The sequence below is a fragment of the Microchirus variegatus genome (assembly GCF_963457635.1).
Source record: "Microchirus variegatus genome assembly, chromosome: 18".
Taxonomy (NCBI): Eukaryota; Metazoa; Chordata; class Actinopteri; order Pleuronectiformes; family Soleidae; genus Microchirus; species Microchirus variegatus.
Genome location: NC_139819.1, coordinates 5,149,571 through 5,169,918, shown reverse-complemented (window position 1 = coordinate 5,169,918; position 20,348 = coordinate 5,149,571). Strand labels below are relative to the sequence as shown.

Genomic DNA, 20,348 nt, shown 5'->3' with positions numbered 1-20,348 from the left:
GCTCCACCTGCAGACATTTTATGGTACTGCAACCAGTAGTTCTTTGTAGATGTCATTCATGAAGTAGATATTTGTAATTGTGTTGATTTATAAAGTGGAAATGCTGATCCTCAGTATGCAGCAAGTACAAGAATGTGTGTGTGTGTGTGTGTGTGTGTGTGTGTGTGTGTGTGTGTGTGTGTGTGTGTGTGTGTGTGTGTGTGTGTGTGTGTGTGTGTGTGTGGCAGGCTGTAGAGCTAGCTGTTCCTGGTAAACTCTGGCACCTCCTGGACCATGCAGACCTCCAGGCTGCCCGGCATTTCCAGGGCCACAGCAGGGTGACACGGCTGCGTGAAGTGCTGGCTGAAGGAACCTAACAACTGACCGCTTTGGGCGTTGAAGAAAGACAAGTGGCCGAGCTGGTAATCCAGGAGGGTTCCTACTCGCTCGGGCATCTCGATCGCAAACACGCTGGTCTGCACGTCGTTGTGGAGCAACTGGTAGCTGCAACTGTGAAGAGGTGAAAGATTTAGACTCAGGAAAGTGTCTTTTTAAACATATACAGTAGTGAGGGAGTGTACATACCCTGATGGCGTCGGAATACACTGCAAACACCACGACTGGCTGTTTCCCCCCAGAGAGCGGTCCCTGGTGGCTGCACTGCTGTAGGTCACTCCGAGTCTGTAGGCCGCACGCCCTGAGACAATCGTCTCCCAGTAGTGACGTCCTCGTGCTGGTAGCAGCTCACCCAGGATAGACGGACACCTCGTAAAACACACAAACACAGGTTTACACGTGTTTCTGAAGTGTTTCTTTGATGCAGCAGATGCTGGAAACCAAGGGGCCAAAGGGCTCAGGGGGCCCTGAAGCCCAATCCTCTGCACTACTGTCTTTGCTACTACATTATTCATCCTGATATTTTAATAGTGCCCTGAAGCCAAATAACACTGGTTATGTTATGTGATATACAGCTTCCCACTTCCCACACCTTGGTTGACATCAAATTTGAGGACTTTTTAAGGACTTTCCAGGACCAATTTCCTCAAATTCAAGGATAGGGGTGAAAATTATTCAACATTTCATAGAAAAAATACTGTACTGTTGCATTGTCTTCATTTGAAATCCTCTATATAATATATACAGCACATCACCTCCTCTTCTTGGTGTTTTTACATGATGGAAACGTTGGTAAACTCACTGTTTGTCTGCGACCGACGTCTTTTCATGAGCGTCCTGGTGAAAGTGCAGAGTGGTGTGGTCCACGGAGAGCTCCAACGCAGGGTGAGCTGAATCCTTCAGCAGGTGGAACCTGGTTCCTGCAAACAAGGACCAGCAGCAGCAGGTATGATCATAAAACAACAGCAACAAAAACAAACACACAGATAAAGTGATTTTTTTTTGTACCTTTTGTGGAAATGAGCGCGGCCTCGCTCTGTTCACTGGCTCCAGCCTCATTCACAGCTTTGATGTAAAACAGATAGTTCTCGTTGGGCTGCAGCAGAACCTTCTGCTCACAGCCTTCGATGCCTGAGATGGATCTGGAAGCATTTCATAATAATAATAATCATCACACACACAGTGTTAAACTGGTTTCTACAAAACAAAAGTAATGGACCGACTACATACTACACCTTCAGGAAGTTAAATTATATCACATTTTAGATCTATATGCATTAATATGAACAGCTTCAACATTTCAAAAGACTTTCTACAAGACTTTGGAGTGCTACTTTTGGGAATTGATGCCCATTAAATTCCCCCAGAGCACATTTCTGGTGTTCTTTACTTCACTTCCCTCTACAGTACCGCACTCACATATAGCAAGCTCTTTAGAATGACCAGGTTAGAATCTTCAATTTGAGTATTAACACTCATGCTTTTTGTATTTGTGAATAATGTTATTTTTTTGCTTTAATGATGGAGGATCCAGTTGTGACTCACCTGAGCCCCTCGCCCTCCAGCTCGTACTGACGACAGTACTCCAGGGTGAAGGTCAGTCCAGGGACCTGCCTCTGCCACCTCAGTGTGGCTGAATCCCACAGGACGGTGCAGCGCTCTGTGTCGATCACTGGCACTGATGGAGCTGCCACAAGGAAAACAAAGGTACTGTAGACAATAATGGAAATAAAATGATGCTTTTTGTTGTTGTTGTTGTTCCGTGTGTGGACTGACCAGTCCTGAAGGCGAGCCTCTCGCTGGGCAGAGAACAGCCCGTGTAGTTGACGGCCATCACCCACACCTTGTACGTCTTGTCGGGTTCGAGCTCCTCTAAGACGCAGTAACTCTCCTTCACGGTCACGCGGTATTCTTCTGACACAGCTGTGGAGAGCAACAGTGTTAGCAACACACAAAACATGCAACATCCTGTTGCAAAATCTAATCCAAATCAGCAAATCCTTGATAATAACATAATTAGTACAACAGTACAATCATAAAAACACCTGTGATAAATAGACTTTTTTTTGAACCATGATGCCAAATTTTACGCACTACACCTTTAATTTGAATGAAGCTCTACAGCTTTGAGAGTGAAAATGTTCATTTCAAAGCACCCTGAAGTTGTTTTACCTCCTTGTGGATCCTCCATGCAGTAGACCTGGAAGCAGTCTATGATGTCTCCCGCGTTGACGTTCCAGTAGACGGTGACGCTGGTGCTGGAGGCCGATCCTGGTTCCTGAGGCTGCAGCGTGGGCCTCTGAGGAACTGAGGCACAACAAGATTCACAAGATCAGTGCCACAACAGCTTTAACGGATGTCACACGCACAGTCTCAGGTGTGTATGTATGTTCCTATCAGACCTTACAGTACCTGGGATCCCCTTGCGCTGTGCGAGGTGTGAGCCGGACGCGTTGCCCTTGGCGTAGTCCTCGAACACCAGCAGTCCCTTGGGACCCAGCTCCAGTGACATGGCTGAGTCCAGAGCTGCTTTGAGTCTAAACACACAACCACAACATCTACTGTGGTACTATATATGGATTTTCTGGCCAGAAAAGTCAATGTTTAAGCTTAATCATCCACAATTCACTCACTCTTATCTACAAGTTGGCAGGTTTGAACTCAGAGAGTGATTCATGCAGATAGATAGATAGATAGATAGATAGATAGATAGATAGATAGATAGATAGATAGATAGATAGATAGATAGATAGATAGATAGATAGATAGATAGATAGATAGATAGATAGATAGATAGATAGATCCTCCTCTTGTATTGTCCACCAAAATGATTCAGTTCTAATGATTTCTTTGTTATATGGAGCAAAAAAACAACAACAAGAAAATTTAGGAAGCTGCAAAATCAGAAAACTGAAAAGAGTTGATGATTAATTTAGTAATTAGTGCGCAGTGACAGACTGTGGAAACTTGTTATACGTTAGTAAGTTAGAAAATCACACCAGCTCACTCTCCATTCTCTGAAAGCACATTACCGTGTGTGAATATCCTCAGGTGACTGGTAAAATAACAGATTGAAAAGGGATTTTTTTAGAAACGTTGACACAAACCCTGATCAACAAATGACTGATACACACACACACACACACACACACACTCACCCGTGCGTCAGTCTCTGCCTCTCTGGCCGTGGTCTCTAAAGTGGTCTTGGTGGTGTCGATGCTCTCCTGGAAGGAGACGATCTGGTCGTACAGTCGCTCCAGCTTGGACTTCTTCTCCTCCTCCATGCTGATGGACATGTTGTTGTACTGCTCCATCACCAGCGTCACCATCTCCTCGTTCTGAGCCTGGATCACGGCCTCGCTCTCCATAAACTGGTCCTGGTGGCACAGCCAGCAGAGACAGACATGCTGAAAATGCTCCTGATGATATTAGACGGAAACTGAGTTCAGGGAGCGTGGATTTACCTCCACAGTGTTGTAGGCCAACTCCAGCTCAGACACCAAGTCCTCAATGTTCTCTGATCTTCCCTGAAGCTCTGAGATCCAGTCACTCAGCTTCTCCTGTTACACAAACACATCAATGATCACATGGAGATCTGAAGGTTTGACATGACAACTTCACTAGTCTTTCTCTTAACTCTTTACTTTGACGACTCATGAGTCAACTCATTTCATGTTTGGTGTCGAGAAGAATTTCTGAAGGAAATCTGATTGATCTGATTTAGATGGAGGTTCCATTTCTTTTGTTCCTGAAGTCAATCTTTAGCCAGGACCAGTTCAAGCCTATATGGGGCCTGAAGCAGAATTTGATTTTCCCACAAAAAAAACAGCTTCAGCTCAACATTATTTAGATTTTAATATATCTGAAGATATTTTTATATCTCCCTAAAACACTTTTTTGCATAAAAACACAAAAATATAATATATGATCATGTTTTTTTTTACATTATTATTTTTTTGTATAATGTCATTTTATAAAAAGAACTACCTTCTTGGCATTTAAAGTACAAAAATGTCCCATCCATATAAACTGATGTTGAACAATAATAAAATATGTTTGCACTTTAAATTACCTTTTTAAAAACAACAACAAAAATAACATTAGTCCTGTATTTTTAGTGTTGGGCTTCTATTGGCCATTTATGATACAACACTGCCATCTGCTGGATTAGAGGGACAATTATCTAGGGTATGACGCTGAATAGTAAATTATATATATATATATTATATATTTAGCATAGATAATTATGCTTTTATTTTGAAGCCCGGACTTCAAAATAAATGAAATGCATGGTTTAATGTTCTAATGAAAGGGAGATTGTTTGCGTTTTTTGCACTTAAGGTTCAGATTTTTTTTTATTCAAAATTTTTGAAAATATGAAAAGTAGAAAACTGGCAAATTTCATAGCATATGCATAAACAAGGCAAAAATCATGTTAAAAAAGATTTAAAAGCATTAAACAGAATGTTAAGGTTGCATGGGAACAGGGGAATCATCAGGGAGGATAAAGCTCATCTCTTCCTGATTCTCCATCTCTACTGTTGTGTGTGTGTGTGAGAAGCTGGACACAGGTTTGCTCGGTTGTTTTGCTAAAGTTGTCGTCGTGATGGATTTTCTGTTCCGAGCAGCGTCTGAATTCTTGCGTCACAGCTTTTGGTCGTATTTACATTCCATCTGTGAACATCTCGCACGAATACAACAGCGCACTCGACTTCACATTCACCAGACGTGGCTCAAATATCATCTGGATCATCTGTGACATTTGATCTTCTCTCTCAGTTTGTTCCAGAGCTCCTTTGATTTACGCGACGCATAAAATTCTCCTGTGAATGTTTATCAAACGCACGGCAAAGTTATCTCACGCAGGTCCATGCTAGTCCCATGGTTCTCAAACTGTGGTACGTGTACCGCCAGTGGTACGCAAGCTTCCTCTGGTGGTACATCCATCTTAATATAGTGTCTGAAGTATACATGTGAGGAAGAGGAGAATACTATTGAAGCCCACTTGAAAATAAGAATATCTAACAGGAAGTATCTCGTGATTATGACTTGCTATTAGTGCTGGGCACGTTAATGGCGTTAACGTTAACGCATGACACGTTTCCATGACGACTGACCAGAAAATGACGTGCGTGACATCATGTTTACGTGCCGTGGCACCGGAGTCCAGGGCACAGCTTACCAGTTAGCTCCGTTAGCTGCGTTAGCTCCTTTAGCGCCGGCTAGCATGCCTACAGTCGAATTGGAGCAGTCTGTTTGAAAAGAGCAGCGGTACAAATAACCAGCGTACCTGTGTAACTGCGTATGTGTGCCTCTGTTTTTAAAGTTTAGCGTTACTTTAGAGACTCATTTTAACAATCAGGAGTCACGTAAACATGTTGACGCCGTAAATGCTGTTAACCACCGTTAACGTGCCCAGCGTTACTTGCTATTATATAGTTACATTTATAAAAAAGGGTGTCCATAGAACAAGGCAACCAAAACCTGCAAGTTAAATATTTGATTTTGGGGAATAAAGTTCTACATCATTTAAAAAGAAGATGGCTGACCCTGTGTTGACCCCAGAGAGAGACAGCAGCGGAAAACTGTGTGAACGGATCGCATCTCAATTATGACACACGGGACCTTTCCACCGATCAAAGCAGAACATTACATCACAACAAGTGAATGCGCTTGGCCTCGTCCTGCGGGCGGCAGCATGAATGGAAAAGTCCCGAGCTGAGGTGACTAATTTAGGAGCAGTTCATTATACGATGACCCAAACTAATTCCAGTAAATCCCCGTGTTGTAACGATGCTCGGAAAGCGTATGCGACGACGGTGATCCGATTACAGTGCACAAGACCGTAAGTCATCGGACGCGCTGCTGAGAGGTTTTGAGGCGGTGACCCGGTAAAGCGATCAAACATCTGGGAGACGCTGTGAAATCTGTGAGGCCACAGACGGGAAAGACTGCACAGGAAAAACATGTTTTCTTGTCTGAGAGAAACATGTGCTCCTCTGTACTGCCTTTATCTTCTCATATTTTGACTGTGGTGTTTCAAAGAATATAATGAGGAACCCTAACCCAACCCTAACCCTAATGAGGAATGAGGCTTAACCTTAAAGGTGCATTATGTAATAAATCTAAAGCAACTGGCCATAAAATCCTCCTAATATGTCACAGAGACTCAGGAATAATGTTCATATAACAAACTGAACTCACCAACAACAACAGTACAGACAAAATATTTGCATTAAAAATGTTTTTTGCAGACTGCAAATCATGTTTATGTTTTGAAATCATGTTTTGGCATGTGGCGCCACCTACCGCCTTCTACCAATCATTGCAGTCAGTAGAGTCTCAGCTGCCGAGCAACCACGGGTTGCCAGTTACGTCAGAATACAAAACCTAAAAGACCTCGGTATTTTGAATTTGCATGTAGTAACATTCTTACATATGGCACCTTTAACGTGTCTTTGAGGACAGAATACACAACATTCTTCTTACCTTGATGTCCTCATAGGCTTTGTCCACCGTGGTCAGCTCGTGGTCGCGATGCTTCCCAGATCCGCGGTCGTCCTCTGACAGCAGACATCCACAGGTGAGACAAAACCAGTCCATCCCCTGCAACTCAGCAGCCAGTCGCGCCTGACTCTCCTCCTCTGCATCTATGATGTCATAGTCGGCCTCAATGAGCTCTTCTTCTTCTGGGGACAGATCAAACGCTTTCTCCTCCATCTCCGTCTCCACGTCCAACCCCTCTCTTCTCTCCTGACCAGACTCAGGCTTTGATTCGTCTTCGTCTCTCTGTAATCCTGATTCTGGCGTCTCCTCTGCATCCTGTTTAGATATCACCTCGTAACCAAGCTCCTCGACAGGTGTTTCCGAAACCTCTGCGACCATCTCATGTTGCTCTGTCTTTTTCCCAACATCCACCGTGTGCAGATCGATACCTGGACCTACGTCCTCTGCAATAACAACTGCTTCTGAAGCATCTTCCACCTTCTTCATCTCCACCTTTTCACCTACACCTGCATCCTCTGAGAGTTCTTCCTTTCCGTGGAGCCCAGACAAATCCTCCAGGGGAGTAAAGCTCCTCAGACGAGAAACGACCCCCACGCCTTCTTCTTCCTCCTCCATCTTCCTCTCCTCTGTTTCTGGTTCCTCCACAGGTGCAGGTGGGATGTACTTCCTGTCTAAGTCATTTCTGATCAGTTCATCCACCTTTACTGCAACTTCTGGTTGTATTTCCAGCAGACTCTCCTGAGGAGTAAAGCTCTTCAGAGGAGAAACGACACCTACACCTTCTTTTAAGTCCTCCTCTGTCTTCTTCTGCTTTGTATCTTGTTTGTCCAGAGATGTGGGTGGTGTAGGTGGGGTGTACTTCCTATCAAAGTCCTTTCTGATTGGTTCATCCACCTTTACAGCAACTTCTGGTTGTATTTCCAGCCGACTCTGCTGAGGAGTAAGGACACCCACGCCTTCTTGTAAGTCATCTGTCTTCTTCTCCTTTGTGTCTGGTTCCTCTAGAGGGACAGGTGGTGCAGGTGGGATGTACTTCCTGTCTAGGTCAGTTCTGATTCGTTCATCCACCTTTACAGCAACTTCGGGTTGTATTTCCAGTGGACTCTCCTGAGGAGTGAAGCTCTTCATAGGAGGAAGAACACCCACATCTTTTAAGTCCTCTGTCTTCTCTGTTTCTGGTTCCTCCAGAGGTGCAGGTGGGATGTACTTCCTGTCAAAGTCATTTCTGATTGGTTCATCCACCTTTGCAGCAACTTCTGGTTGTATTTCTAGCTGACTCTCCTGAGGAGTGAAGCTCTTCAGAGGAGGATAGACACCCACATCTTCTTTTAAACCCTCCGTCTTCTTCTCCACTGTTTCTGGTTCCTCCAGAGGGACAGGTGGGGTGGACTTCCTGTCTATGTCATTTCTGATTAGTTCATCCACAGCAGCTTCTGGTTGTATTTCCCGCGGACTCTCTGTCTTTGTCTCTTCCGTTGGTGCCGTTGCGTCTTCGGTTTCAGGTTTAGGAACAACCTCTGCATCATCTGTGGTCTTCTCTGGCAACTGGCAAACACCGATGTCCATCTCTACAGCTTGTCCACTGGGGACAAGAACGACTAACTCATCGCTCGTTTGAGCTTCACTCATCGGCTTTGTTTTGTCGAGTTCTCTGCCGGTTACTGACTCTTCTGGCCGTCGCTGTGGGGATTCAAGGATGTCATGACATGTCTTATCTGAATCTGTTTTGACTTCCCCTCTCATCAACCCGGGTTCCGTCGCTTCACCTGAGCTGTCGGGTGTAACCTCGGACTCCTCATTGGCAGTTTCCTCTGCTGTTGTCTCAGTACTTGTTAAATCCTGGAGATCAATCTGAACCTGGGTTTGACTCTCTTTTTTATTCGCTGCATTTTTAGTGACCTCCATTATGGCTCGTACCACACAATCAAAGTCTGTGATCACCTCAACAGTGGGATCTTCCTCTGCTGCTATTGTGTCCTTACTCACAGATATTTCAGCTGAAGGTTCAGCCAAAGTGAACACTTCTTCTTCTTCTTCTTGAGTTAAAGCTGCTGCTTTGACCAAAGCAGATTTTTCTATTCCACTTTTCTTTTCAAATGACGCTGATGGTATATTGTTGCTCCTGTCTCCATCTTTGGCCTCCTGGGTCTTTGGTTTCTCTGCTTTTGCCTTGTCGTCTTCTTCTACTCCTTCCGTCCTTGTTAGACATCCTGTCATTTCAAACCTACTCTGCGACCACATCATCCTCCCCTCCCTCTTGTCCTCCACTGATTGCGGTCGAACCTCCACTGCGGGAGTTTCGTCCTTCAAAGTGAACTTCTCCAGGTACCCGTCTGCCTCGTCTGAATCCGACAGTCGTCTCTTGTAAGACTTCTCCGATGTGACGCTCTCTGCCTCGGAGTGTTCCTCGTCGCTCTTTGCTCTCTGACCTACAGCGTCCTCGTAGAGGTCAGTGTACATGAAGGACATGGCGGTGGGCTCCTCCAGCAGGATGAGATCGATGATCTTTGGGGGTCCAGCGGAGATGTAGATAGGTGTGAGGGTGGTCTCTTCGCTCCCAAACAACACGGAACCGCTTTCCTTCGTCGACCTCTGGCTCTCTCGTCTCGTTCTCATCCTGGCTCCGCCATCCGCCTCCTCGTTGTCCTTCCGCTGCTGCGCGTCAGCAGGAGTGCCTCCATAGAAGACCTGATCGAGGTGTTCGCCGATGATCTCCTCGTCTGTTACAAAGACAAACGATTCTTCTGGTGCAGGGGGCGCGTCTGTGGTCGTCTTCTTAGCAGGCTTTTGCTCCTCTGCTTTAGGTTCCACATGAGGCTGTGGTGCCTCTTCCTCCTGCAGCTCAGTTTGTTCTCCAGGAGCTGCAACATCCAAAAGTGTAAACTTCTCAAAGTAGTCGATGTCACCGGCGCTTTCTCTCTGTGTGGATGTGGATCCTGGCTCTGGGACTGCTGAGGCCTGAGAGAGAGCGAGATATTAAAATGAGCAAATCAATCCACAGGATTAGAGCTATTAAACTTTATGGGAAATAATTAAACAAGAATTAGAAAGCGTTATAAATGACAGATAATCATAAATGATACATACTTCTTGGTTGTCCGGTGTTTCCTCCTCTTCCAGCTGGACATGATCCTGTAGCAGTGTCCACTCCTGATGGTTCCGGGACCTGATCTTTGGAGTCTGGTCTAAATAAGACAAATTGTCCTGCAGGTCCGTGCTCTCCTCCTCGTCCACAGTCGGGAGTTTGGAGGGCACTCTGATGTTGAGAATCTCGTAACCCTCTGAAATCAAACTGAACAACTGCTGATCTTTGTTTCTGATTTCCTCCAAGTCTGCCACCGTTTCGGTTTTCTCCTGTTTGACATTGGGAAGCGACACCTCAAACATCTCTGGTCTCTCCACCCCCAGAGCTGAAGCAGACCTTGAGCTGCCCGGTCGGCTCAGCCTGTCCCCCAACCTGCTGCTCCGTCCAGACCTTGTCCTCCGGCGGATGACTTTGTCCTCATCAAAGACGATTGTGATCTTCCCTGCGGCTCCAGAGCCCTCCATGCTGTAGCCTTCAGAGATGGAGCTCGTCTCAGAGGCCCAGGGAGTGGAGCAGCGGCTGGAGGCCGTCTCCCAAACGATACCGCTGTCCTCACTCTGCACCGTGACCATGGAGAACGATGGATCAACCATCAGGCACTGGAGTTTGGGCTTCACGGACGGGTCCTGCACCACCTCTCGCAGACTGAGGGGAAGAGGAACGGCGCAGAGTTAGAAGGAAGAGAGCAGGCTGTTTAGAAGAGGAAAGGCATGACCTGACGCTCTCGAGTGCAAGAGGAGATCCTTTTGGCACGGTTCGTGGAAACGCAAGCGGAGAACAAACCAATGAATCAAATTAAAACGCATCTGAGTGACATGCAGAAACCGAAGGTAAAACACAGTAACATCTGCTGATATTTTCTCAAGATGCCTGCTCGACGTGTAAATCTCCAGTAAGTGATGAGCTGGAAAAATTCAAATGTGCCGTGAGCCGCTCGGTCCCTTACACCAAGGTGACATCTCAGCGCGTCATTCTTGTAATATTAGAGACGAGAGGCCTGGCCATCTTAGACACATCCAACATATCGGTGTCTTCTACTATTTATGCCATGGTAGGGAAAGCTCTGAAACTTGATAAATGAGATGTAAAATATGGGCTGGTGAATAATGGCCACTCTGACAGGTCCTTGTATGAGCTGAAGAGCAGATGACTATGTCAAGTGTTAAATGACGATCGATCGGTCAAAGATAAAACAAGGCACAATGTAAATGTGTTTCTCACATGCTCTATTTACTGCACACAGTCCAGACACACGAGCAAAAGCACCTGTTTCGCAGCTCCTCCACCTCGTCTTCATCGTCCTGACTGATGGTCTCCGAAAACTCCTGCAGATCCGTCATCTCTGGGTCCAGACTCTCGCACTCCTCCATCTCGATTGTATCCTCCACTTATTTCCCCGTCGTAGCTCCCGGTTGACGTTTCTCCCTGTTGTTGTTTTTTTTCACAGTCTCCTTGATTTTTTCAGCCCCTCTGAATTGGGACGAGTTGCTCTGCCTGTTTGTGTCATTCTAAGTTGGGAGCTGTCCATCTGACTCAGCGAGGGACACAAATAGACCGAGTGGGGAATGAAGAGAGGGGAGTGGAGACAGAGAGTGGGTAAGTTTCAGTGATAGCTAAAGAAACTCACTCACATCTAACTCCACAATATTAGATTTATTATAAAAGATTGTTATATTGGAGTTGGGACCAGTGTATTACTGGTGGTGTTTGGAAGTGTCTTGACAACTATTACTTAGGGTAATATGGCTTTAAGATGAAAATCCCCCTTTACTAAGTTAAATATAGATCGTGTGCTGAAACAGAACGCCCACCCGAGCCCCCTGCAACACTGAACACGTCTGCGCACACGCTTCCACTCAAACATCCACCCACTTGCAGCGTTGACACAGCGCAGAATTCATAAACTTGCCTGTTGTATAAAGAATTGTTAGATGAGGCTGTAGGACACACCTGGACAAAAGGTGCGTTTGTTTTACGCTTTACAAGGCCTGTAAATTGACCATTCAAATAAATTTGGAAAGGCATCATATGATAGTAAAAGACATAACATAAACACTATGGACAAAATAGAGACAAAAGAACGAATAAATAATAAATAAAAAAGAATCCATAATAAATATAAAATCATATCAGATCCAAGGGGTAAAACAAAGATTCATGAGCCGTGCTTCTCGTGGAGCTCAAAATCATCAATCGAAACAAATATATGTATGCTTAGAGGTTTAATTTTTTTAAACAAACATTTAAAAGTAATAATGTACAAATGTACAAAAAGGCTGAGGAAAAAATATAAACCCAAGAAAAGAGGAAAAAAAAAATCTGATCTTGAAAGCCAGAGTTCTGATAACATGTATTAACACATGAGTATTTGTTTGAATGAAACAGGTGAACAATTAGATCTAAACTGAACTAAATGGAAACTTAATTTGTGAACCAGTCGAGCAACAATAATTGTTACAGTTATTGTTGCTCCTTCTGTCCAAATTCAATCTCTTCCCGTTACTGACACCCAAAAATTAACCCGATAGGTTCAGTGTTTATAAAAACTAAAACACAGACAGCAGAACAGTCATGCAGGTGGAAGTGCAGCAACTACTAACTACTGTGTTTTGACTAACAGTCACTATTTTAAACCCTCAGGTGAAAACCCCCAAAAAAACTACATTTAATGCAGTGGTAGAAAAAGAAAAGTGTTTTAGTCAAACTTCCACTGCTGACCCAGGAAAAACAGAAACGAGACTTTGATGTAACACATGAACCAGACAGCCAATACTGTCTCATTATATTGTATAAATGGAAGAAAAACACGTTTTCCAGTACGACCATGTGCATTCAGGCTCAAACAACATGGATGCATCTAAAAGCTGAGCTCAGAGGAGAAGCTTCAGACATGCATCATCTCCACGGTTTGTTTTTAAAGTGAACTGTGCACTGGGACAGAGAGCAGCTATAACCAGCCCTGATAACACGGATCATTGTTATCCTGCTTCAGTGCAGTGATTTCACAGTACCTTGCACTCTTGCTTGTTGGAATTTTTACGTGGCTTAATTTAAGGAAAGGCAGCTTAGTACACGACACACAGATTTCAGAGTCCCTTAAACTCTCGGGGCTCCTCTTCTCGTCTTTCAGCACATCTACAAGTCTTTTTTTTTTTGGCTTCTGGGCACGTGGTTGTTTTGAGGTAGAGGAATACGGTCAGTTCTCCTCATCGGAGAAATCCTTTTATCGACCGGACGACTCCTTGTTGATGATGGCTCTGACAGGGATGATGGAGTTCAGGTCCTTTGACTTGTGCAGTATCTGACACGCCTGCACAGAAGGAAAAACAGGAATATGAATAACTTAAGCTCCACCGTGATTCATCGAAAGAGTTTCCTGAAATGACATGTACCTCTGCAAACCGAGTTTTGATGGCCTCAAACTTGTCCCGCTCGTGGACTGCTCTGGCGACGTTGTTTCTTTCAAATGGCTCTGAAACACAAACACCAAGCATGCCATTTTACCCTGGGACATTTCCTGTAGTGGTGCAAAAGTTACTCAATCAGCAGCAGCTGGACTTGTAGGCTCCTTGAAGATGTTTGACCTCTCAAATCAAGAGGCTTCTGTGAAGAAACATCTACCCAAAAATCTTCAAGTGCAGCTCCTGGAAGAATGACGATCAACACAGACAAGTAGCACGTGATGTCCACTGAACTGTTTACCTTCCACACATATGAATTTGTTTCTCCACTCTTTGGAGTTGTTCTTGGGGAAAGCTCTGGCCTCTCGAATAGAAATTACCTGCTGATCCCACCTGTAAGACACAGGAAAAAAGAAAACGTTCACGCTTATTAGCATGAAAAATAATCACAGAGAGAAAGGGCATCAAGAGATGTGTCATTAACTCTGCAGGTTGTTGTGAATCAACTAAAAAACATGCACACTTTCTCTTATAATATTCTAATTCAGAATGTGTTGAGTTTGGTTCAGTCCAATATACTAGAAACTTCACAAGAAACAGTAGTTATATATATATATATATATAAGTAACACGATTTTCATGTGATTATGCCAACTGCAAAAATTCTAGTTCTAGTTTATTTGCACCTGAATGGCTACAATGAGGGCTGCAACCAACGATTATTTTCATAACTGATTAATATATGTGTATGTTTTATCTTACAGAATGTCATCAGATGCACCTCGTTTGGAAATATTCCAAGTGTCTTCCAATGTCCAAGCTAACGCAGGTTGGTTCAAATATTTTACAAATAATTGCAACAAAGAGTGTACTAAAAGGTGAGTTTAAAGTCTGCAAAATCAGCCAACATAGGATCAGTGCATATTTCTGTGGCTAGTTTCAGTGTGGCGTGACACATTAACAAACATGCTGCAGACACAGTGATCATGGCATGTCATGTTAGTGCGGTCTAAGGCTAAAGGTCACACCTGCTCCTGCCTCTCACCCCGAGAAACATGAGACCAGAGAAGAGGATGCAGGAGAGAGGAATGGGAGGAGGAGGAGGAGGAGGAGAGGAAAGGGGAACCAGGGAGGCAGGAGACGCTGAGCCAAGGGAGAATGAAAACGAGCAGGCCGCGAAAGCGCCATTGAAACGCGACACTCAGTAATGCGATGTCCGCGGGAGGTACCTGAAGTCTCGGGCGTAGTATTTCAGAAAACCCAGGAGGAGTTCTCCCAGAGAGGACTGGTTTTTGGAGATGTAGGGCGGGATGTGTTTGGGTCCGTCTGGAACCATGTCGATCTCCATGAAGGGATTAAAACACTCCTGTAAAAACACACAAGAGAACTTTAACTGTGATGGTGGAGGTTAAATTTGTTTTTAGAAGCATGTTTTTTTTATAACATATTTATAATGTTATTTGTTAAACATTATAAAACAGTTTCCATCAACATTCAATGACTCAACATCTCTCTAATTGTCCCAGTGCGGGGAATTGATTTATTGAATGAAGGCTGTCCGACTGCTTTCCTTCCCTTTCAGCTTGTTAGTACAGGCAGTTTCAGGTTTAGCGCACAGCGAGTTATCAGCCATTAACTTAAAAATATCCAAGCTGACAGAGCATAAAATTGGCGTCCTCTGGAGATGAAATTTACATGTGAACACACTTACTGGGTGGTCCCTCTGCAGAGACGGGATCACAGGTGCTTTAAGAGCTGAAATGAAAACGACACGTGAAAATCACTCCCAAAAAAGTAGCATAAAAAGAAAATGACAAATATTTGTTTGTGTGTTTGTGCTGACTTTGCAGGTAGTGCAGGACCATCAGCACCAGCGTGTAGCTGCTCAGCGTTCCTCTGCTGGCATCGTTGATCAGCATGTGTCGTGCCCACTTCTTGATGACGAGTATCAGGGGTCGTATCCTGAGATCGGCTGAGAGAAAGCGAAAACACAAAACACCCGACAGCTCAAAACAAGACTCCTTTTGCCTTTCTCTCAAGAGCGGACTTCGCTGAAGTGATAACCAGAATCCAGAGTCGCTGGAATTAAAAGGTACACTTTAAATTTAGCAGCGTTTACTGGCGAGTTTGCATGTTGCAGCTGAATATCGTTCACCTCACTCTTCCCTTCAAAGTGTGTTAGAAGAACACGTGTAGCCTTAAGCGTTTATAAAAACTCAAATGATTCGATGATAGAAATTAGTTTGTCCATTGTGGGCTATTGTAAAACAAAAAAATTCATCCAATCAAGTGATTGTGCACAAAATTTAGTGAAGCGTTATTGTGACCTACCATAAGCGTAACTCCTCAGGAGGAACGTGTTTCTGATTCCCACTGTGTTGTTGATATTCAGATCAAACTCCAGATCACTAGAGAACAGAGAGGCATAGTAGAAGAAGTTTTATCTGATGTTGAAATCAAAAGCTTCAAATCTTTTTGACTCTCACCTGTTTTTCTCTCTGAACTTGAGGATGGGCACTTTGGCTCTGATCAGCTGAGCCCTGTCTATGTAGGCTATAAATCAAAACAAGCATTTTTGAGATTAAAATGAGTTGCAGTTTAATTTCCCCGTAGACATGAATAACTCTTTTAAAGCTGGGTGAAAAGCTCCACCTAGTGGAGGTTTTGGAAAGCATGAACACAGCTATTAGTAGGACTAATAAAAAGGAAAACAGATAAATGGTTATAAGAAAAACTGTGTTTAGCAAGTTCAAAACAAGAAAATAGACCAAAAAAAATACATATTGTATTGGTAACATTGTTTCATTACTCACAGAGTTTATTAAACAACCTTTGGAGGGCAGAGAGTGTATGAATGGTATCAGCTCTTTTCTGAAACAACCAAAAAAGTGTAGATGTTCAAAGTGAAGTGGGCATCTGTTTTATCCGATTATGTACAACAAACACACACACATACACAGATACTTACTTTTGACTGGACGACCAGACACAGATCGGCGTCACTGCTCCGGCAGCCAAGTCCATTCATAGAGGACCCGGTCAAGTACAGCCGAGCCGCTGTAGGACACAAATATTTAGTCGGAGCCACAGAAAGACAATCGGAGCAGAGAGCGGCTGTTAATCGTCGTAAACACCTGTGAAGATGCATCGTATGTCTTGCAGCAGTCGTGTTCTGCATGATTCCTTCTTGGTCAAGTCAGAAATCTGCTGCTGACAAGCCTCAAACAGCTCCAACATCTGAGCGCTCAGCTGAGAGCACAAACACATGAACACAAATACAATCAGACGTGTTGTACTGTGTGTTAGCAGCAGAGTGGGACCAACTAAACACAGTACCTTGTCCTTAGCGTAGTTCATCAAGAAGTCGGGTCTCTGCGGGACAGTTACCGCCTCTGGAAGAGGATGGGAGCGTATGGTGGGCCGAGGGCGGTCGAAACCGTCAAAGGTCGGTCTCGAGGGCCGGGCAACAACTTCATCGCGATACCGAGGCAACGGCGGGGGTGTTCTTGGCCGGGGTGGGGAAAGACGTTGCCGTTTCACAACATGAGGACTGTATTCCTCATTCTGTCTCCTGAGAGAATGGTGACACATAAAAAAAAAGCAACGTGTGGTGTGTTTAATGAAACAAAGGAAAAATGACTCAACAGGGAACGATTTAGAGAACGACATACTTGCGTCTGTTGATCATAGTTACTGCGTTAGGAGGGGGTAATGGTGGGGGCAATGGTGGAGGCTGCCATTCATATTGCGATAATCTGTCTCGAATGGGAGCCTTGAAGCTGCGAAAACACAAGTTCATGTTACGCCACAGGATTAAAGAGTAAAGAAAAACGATTATGTGACGAATCTTTGTCAAACCGAGGCTTAGAAAGGTTATACAGAGATTTTAATTTAAACAGAAATTGCATCTACAAACTGACAAACACACCACAGACAACAGCGGCTTTCTCTGGTCCTTTGATGGGAAATTTTCAAAGGACAAATGTCTTACTACATAACATGCTTAATAGTGTCTAAATGAGCAAACTTGATTTTTTTTCTACCTTGTTTCCTAGTTCAAAGCTACGAGGGATGGGATTTTTTATTTGTGTATTCTAAAGCAGCAGTCTGTAATGAAGCCTGGACTGTGGTGTGCAGATTGCTAACAGTTAACTTTGACTAAATCACGCTATCTACCATTTCGCCGAAGAACTATTGTGAAACAATTTCACCTTGAGACACTGAGACGAGACACGACTGTTGTGGCTGTATAACCCCTGCACAGCCACCTTGGGTCTGTTCCATGACCTTGGTTTCTATGGCAACTGCCACTGGCGATTAGGCCAGATGGGTGCTATCAGTGTCTTTTAGGGATGTAACTGCATTATCAATGTCAAATGTTAGGATACTGCAAAAACAAAACCGGATTTGGGTCCATAACAATATTAAAGAATAACATCTTAGTTTCTGCTGCAGTTGAGTGAGAGTGGAGGGAAGTGAGAACTACAGAGACCATCATCCCATGCATGCATACCCATAACTCTTTTCACTATGCTTGCTGTCTGCACATTAGTTGGTTTTTCCTTACTGTTTTATTGTGTATTTTACTCCTACTAATTTATGGGGTGCTTTTACTCTTTCTTCCCTTTAATGTGGCAGATATTGTTAAGTGCTATAAAACAAACATCAATTGATTGGTAAATTATTAAGGTTATTTTGTCAACACATAAGCAGACTGATGTGTGATGATCACAATCAAATATTGATCCCATTTATCATTTTTCTTCCTTGTTTTTCTTTATAGTAGGACGCAAAAATCGCTATAGACTGAGAGAATAAATAAAAGTGAGGTTAGTGAAGCTGCTGCTGATGGTGCTGATGGTGCTGCAGTGTCTTGGTCAGGCTCACCTGCTGACAGCAGCCATGTTCTGGTAGTTGTGAGGGTAAAACCGGACCACCGGGGCGGAGGGCGTGTACGGGCCCTGCGTGTGCGAGCCCTGCGTGTACGAGCCCTGCGTGTACGGTGTCCGGTCTCTCGGAGTAGCATTCCGGTGAAACATGCTGGGGGTCCTCGCGGAGATACGTCATCAACTCCGCTAAATGAAAACAAAAGTACGGCATTAGCAACTAAACAGCACGGGAACAATGAAAGGTCAGACTCACACAAGCTCCCGTTTTTCCACAAACAGCGAGTGACCACGAAAAGTTTTGTCGAGGAAAAAACAGCAACAGCTGCGCGTGAAACAGGTTGTGTAGCTAATTAGCAAAGTAAGCTCGTGTTAACTTAGCAACCTTTTCAAACCTATTTCTAACTCTCGGTATGACGTGGGATGTTCTGTTGGGTTTGTATGTGAGGATTATATCTGTGGAAAAGTGTCGCTAAACGCTGTTCGCACACAAAATTAACCCACACTCTGTCACTTACCAAATTTCATGTCACATGTAAACAAAACTGAAGCCGCTGCCAGTAAGCTAACAACTTCCTGCTGCGTGCGCGCTTCCGCCTGGACGCCGTGACGTAATGGACTTTTCTTAAAGGCGCCGTAGCTGCGCGTTTATTAAAGGGATAATCTACCCAAAAAAGTCACAACAGTGATTTAGCCAAACACAATTGGATATAGTAGACTGGATATAGTAGACTAGAAAATAAAACATAAGTTAAACACCACTGCTTTGTTTTAGTCCTTAGAATAATTTCTTAACCCCTGTCATACATATTTTACAGCAATTTAAAAGTTAATTACAAAGCTTTAAAAGTAAATACATATTTATTTATGTTTAATGGCCCACCTGCAGTACCGTCACGGCCCCTCACACTTTGCGAATCGCTGCACGAAGCCGTTATCTTTTGGATATTGTGGAACACTCGTGATTGTGTGCACACACTCTTTGTTTGAGGCAATGTTGTGGATACCCAAATGAGATTAATTTGAATGATATCTTACAGCTGTAAATCTGATAAGGACTTTTAGCAGTAAAATCGCCACGGCAGCTTCAGGATTTGTCACACGAGTCTATCGTGACTGTTCAGCTGAGAGCCTAAACTGTCGAACAGACCTTTTCTTTGTTATAAATGAAACAGACGAGTTATATTTCATGTTTTTTCGCTCTTGTCCACACTTTTTTTTTTTTAAATTTCCTGACAGTTTCTATGTTACCATGGTAGCTTTGTGAGTTCTGTGGTGTAGGCTGTGTGATGCAACAGTAGGCTGCAAATAAAGATGCAACATTATCAAGAGACATTCAGCTCATATCTTCAATTCCTGTGTCCTCTGAACAGATTGTTGTTGTTTTTGGTCTTAAACGGTCTTAATCCATTAAACGGAACCATATTATATATTAGATACTTTCCTTTAATAGATTCTTACAACAATAAGGTTCAGAATTGTTATATATATTATCCCCAAATCCCTTTTGCTGAGCTCATAAGACACTGAAACAAACAAAACAGGCACAAGGAGACTCATAATAACAATATCATACAAGGGTGGGTTACTGAACGGGCCCAGGGGCCCAAGGGCTCGGGGGGGCCCTGAATGTTTCATTGTGCATGTCACAGGAGAGCTTATAATGATGAATATCATGTATCTGTCGTAGGATACAGGGCCAGAAGATGACCAGAAATCATGTTTGTTCTTTTTTGCACAATGGCTGCCAAAATTATACATATAATATGACACATAATGGAAGAAATAATTCCGACTATAATAAAAGACACCAGTTACTTGCTCACTCCACATAATAACAGAGTGCCAACTTCTCCAATAAAATAAAAAAAGTTCCTGTAAGTAAGCACCAAACATCAGCTGGTCCCCTGAGCCCCCGAGTGACGTCACTGCGGAGGACGCGCTTGTCGTGACGTAGGCAGTTCGATACTGTCACTGATCTGAGTGGGAGGGAAAAAGCGGATGCATTTGCCAGATGTGGAGTACACAGGAATCTGTGTGGATCGATAAAGCGCATACACACACGCACACACACACACACACACGGCTACAGAA

General features: G+C 43.8%; 2 protein-coding genes across 2 annotated transcripts; both read right to left on the bottom strand.

Annotated features, from left to right (window-relative positions):
* Positions 1–86: 86 nt before the first annotated feature.
* On the bottom strand, positions 87–11,480 carry cmya5 (cardiomyopathy associated 5). Its single transcript, XM_083904742.1, has 14 exons — positions 11,234–11,480; positions 9,970–10,612; positions 6,865–9,840; positions 3,840–3,935; positions 3,534–3,752; positions 3,408–3,430; positions 2,788–2,912; positions 2,548–2,682; positions 2,152–2,298; positions 1,921–2,062; positions 1,384–1,517; positions 1,178–1,295; positions 565–744; positions 87–489 (listed from the first exon to the last, which is right to left on the bottom strand). Exons 1-14 carry the CDS (start codon positions 11,335–11,337, stop codon positions 237–239), a joined length of 5,295 nt encoding a protein of 1,764 aa, XP_083760868.1. The 5' UTR covers positions 11,338–11,480; the 3' UTR covers positions 87–236.
* Positions 11,481–12,290: 810 nt separating this feature from the next.
* On the bottom strand, positions 12,291–18,407 carry tent2 (terminal nucleotidyltransferase 2; the record flags this gene model as incomplete). The annotated part of the gene is made up of 14 exons (XM_083905121.1): positions 12,291–13,277; positions 13,360–13,439; positions 13,670–13,761; positions 14,598–14,734; positions 15,080–15,123; positions 15,212–15,340; positions 15,700–15,776; positions 15,855–15,921; positions 16,182–16,239; positions 16,337–16,425; positions 16,503–16,617; positions 16,705–16,939; positions 17,040–17,147; positions 18,256–18,407. 14 exons carry the CDS (start codon positions 18,405–18,407, stop codon positions 13,191–13,193), a joined length of 1,470 nt encoding a protein of 489 aa, XP_083761247.1. The 3' UTR covers positions 12,291–13,190.
* Between the last annotated feature and the right edge of the window lie 1,941 nt (positions 18,408–20,348).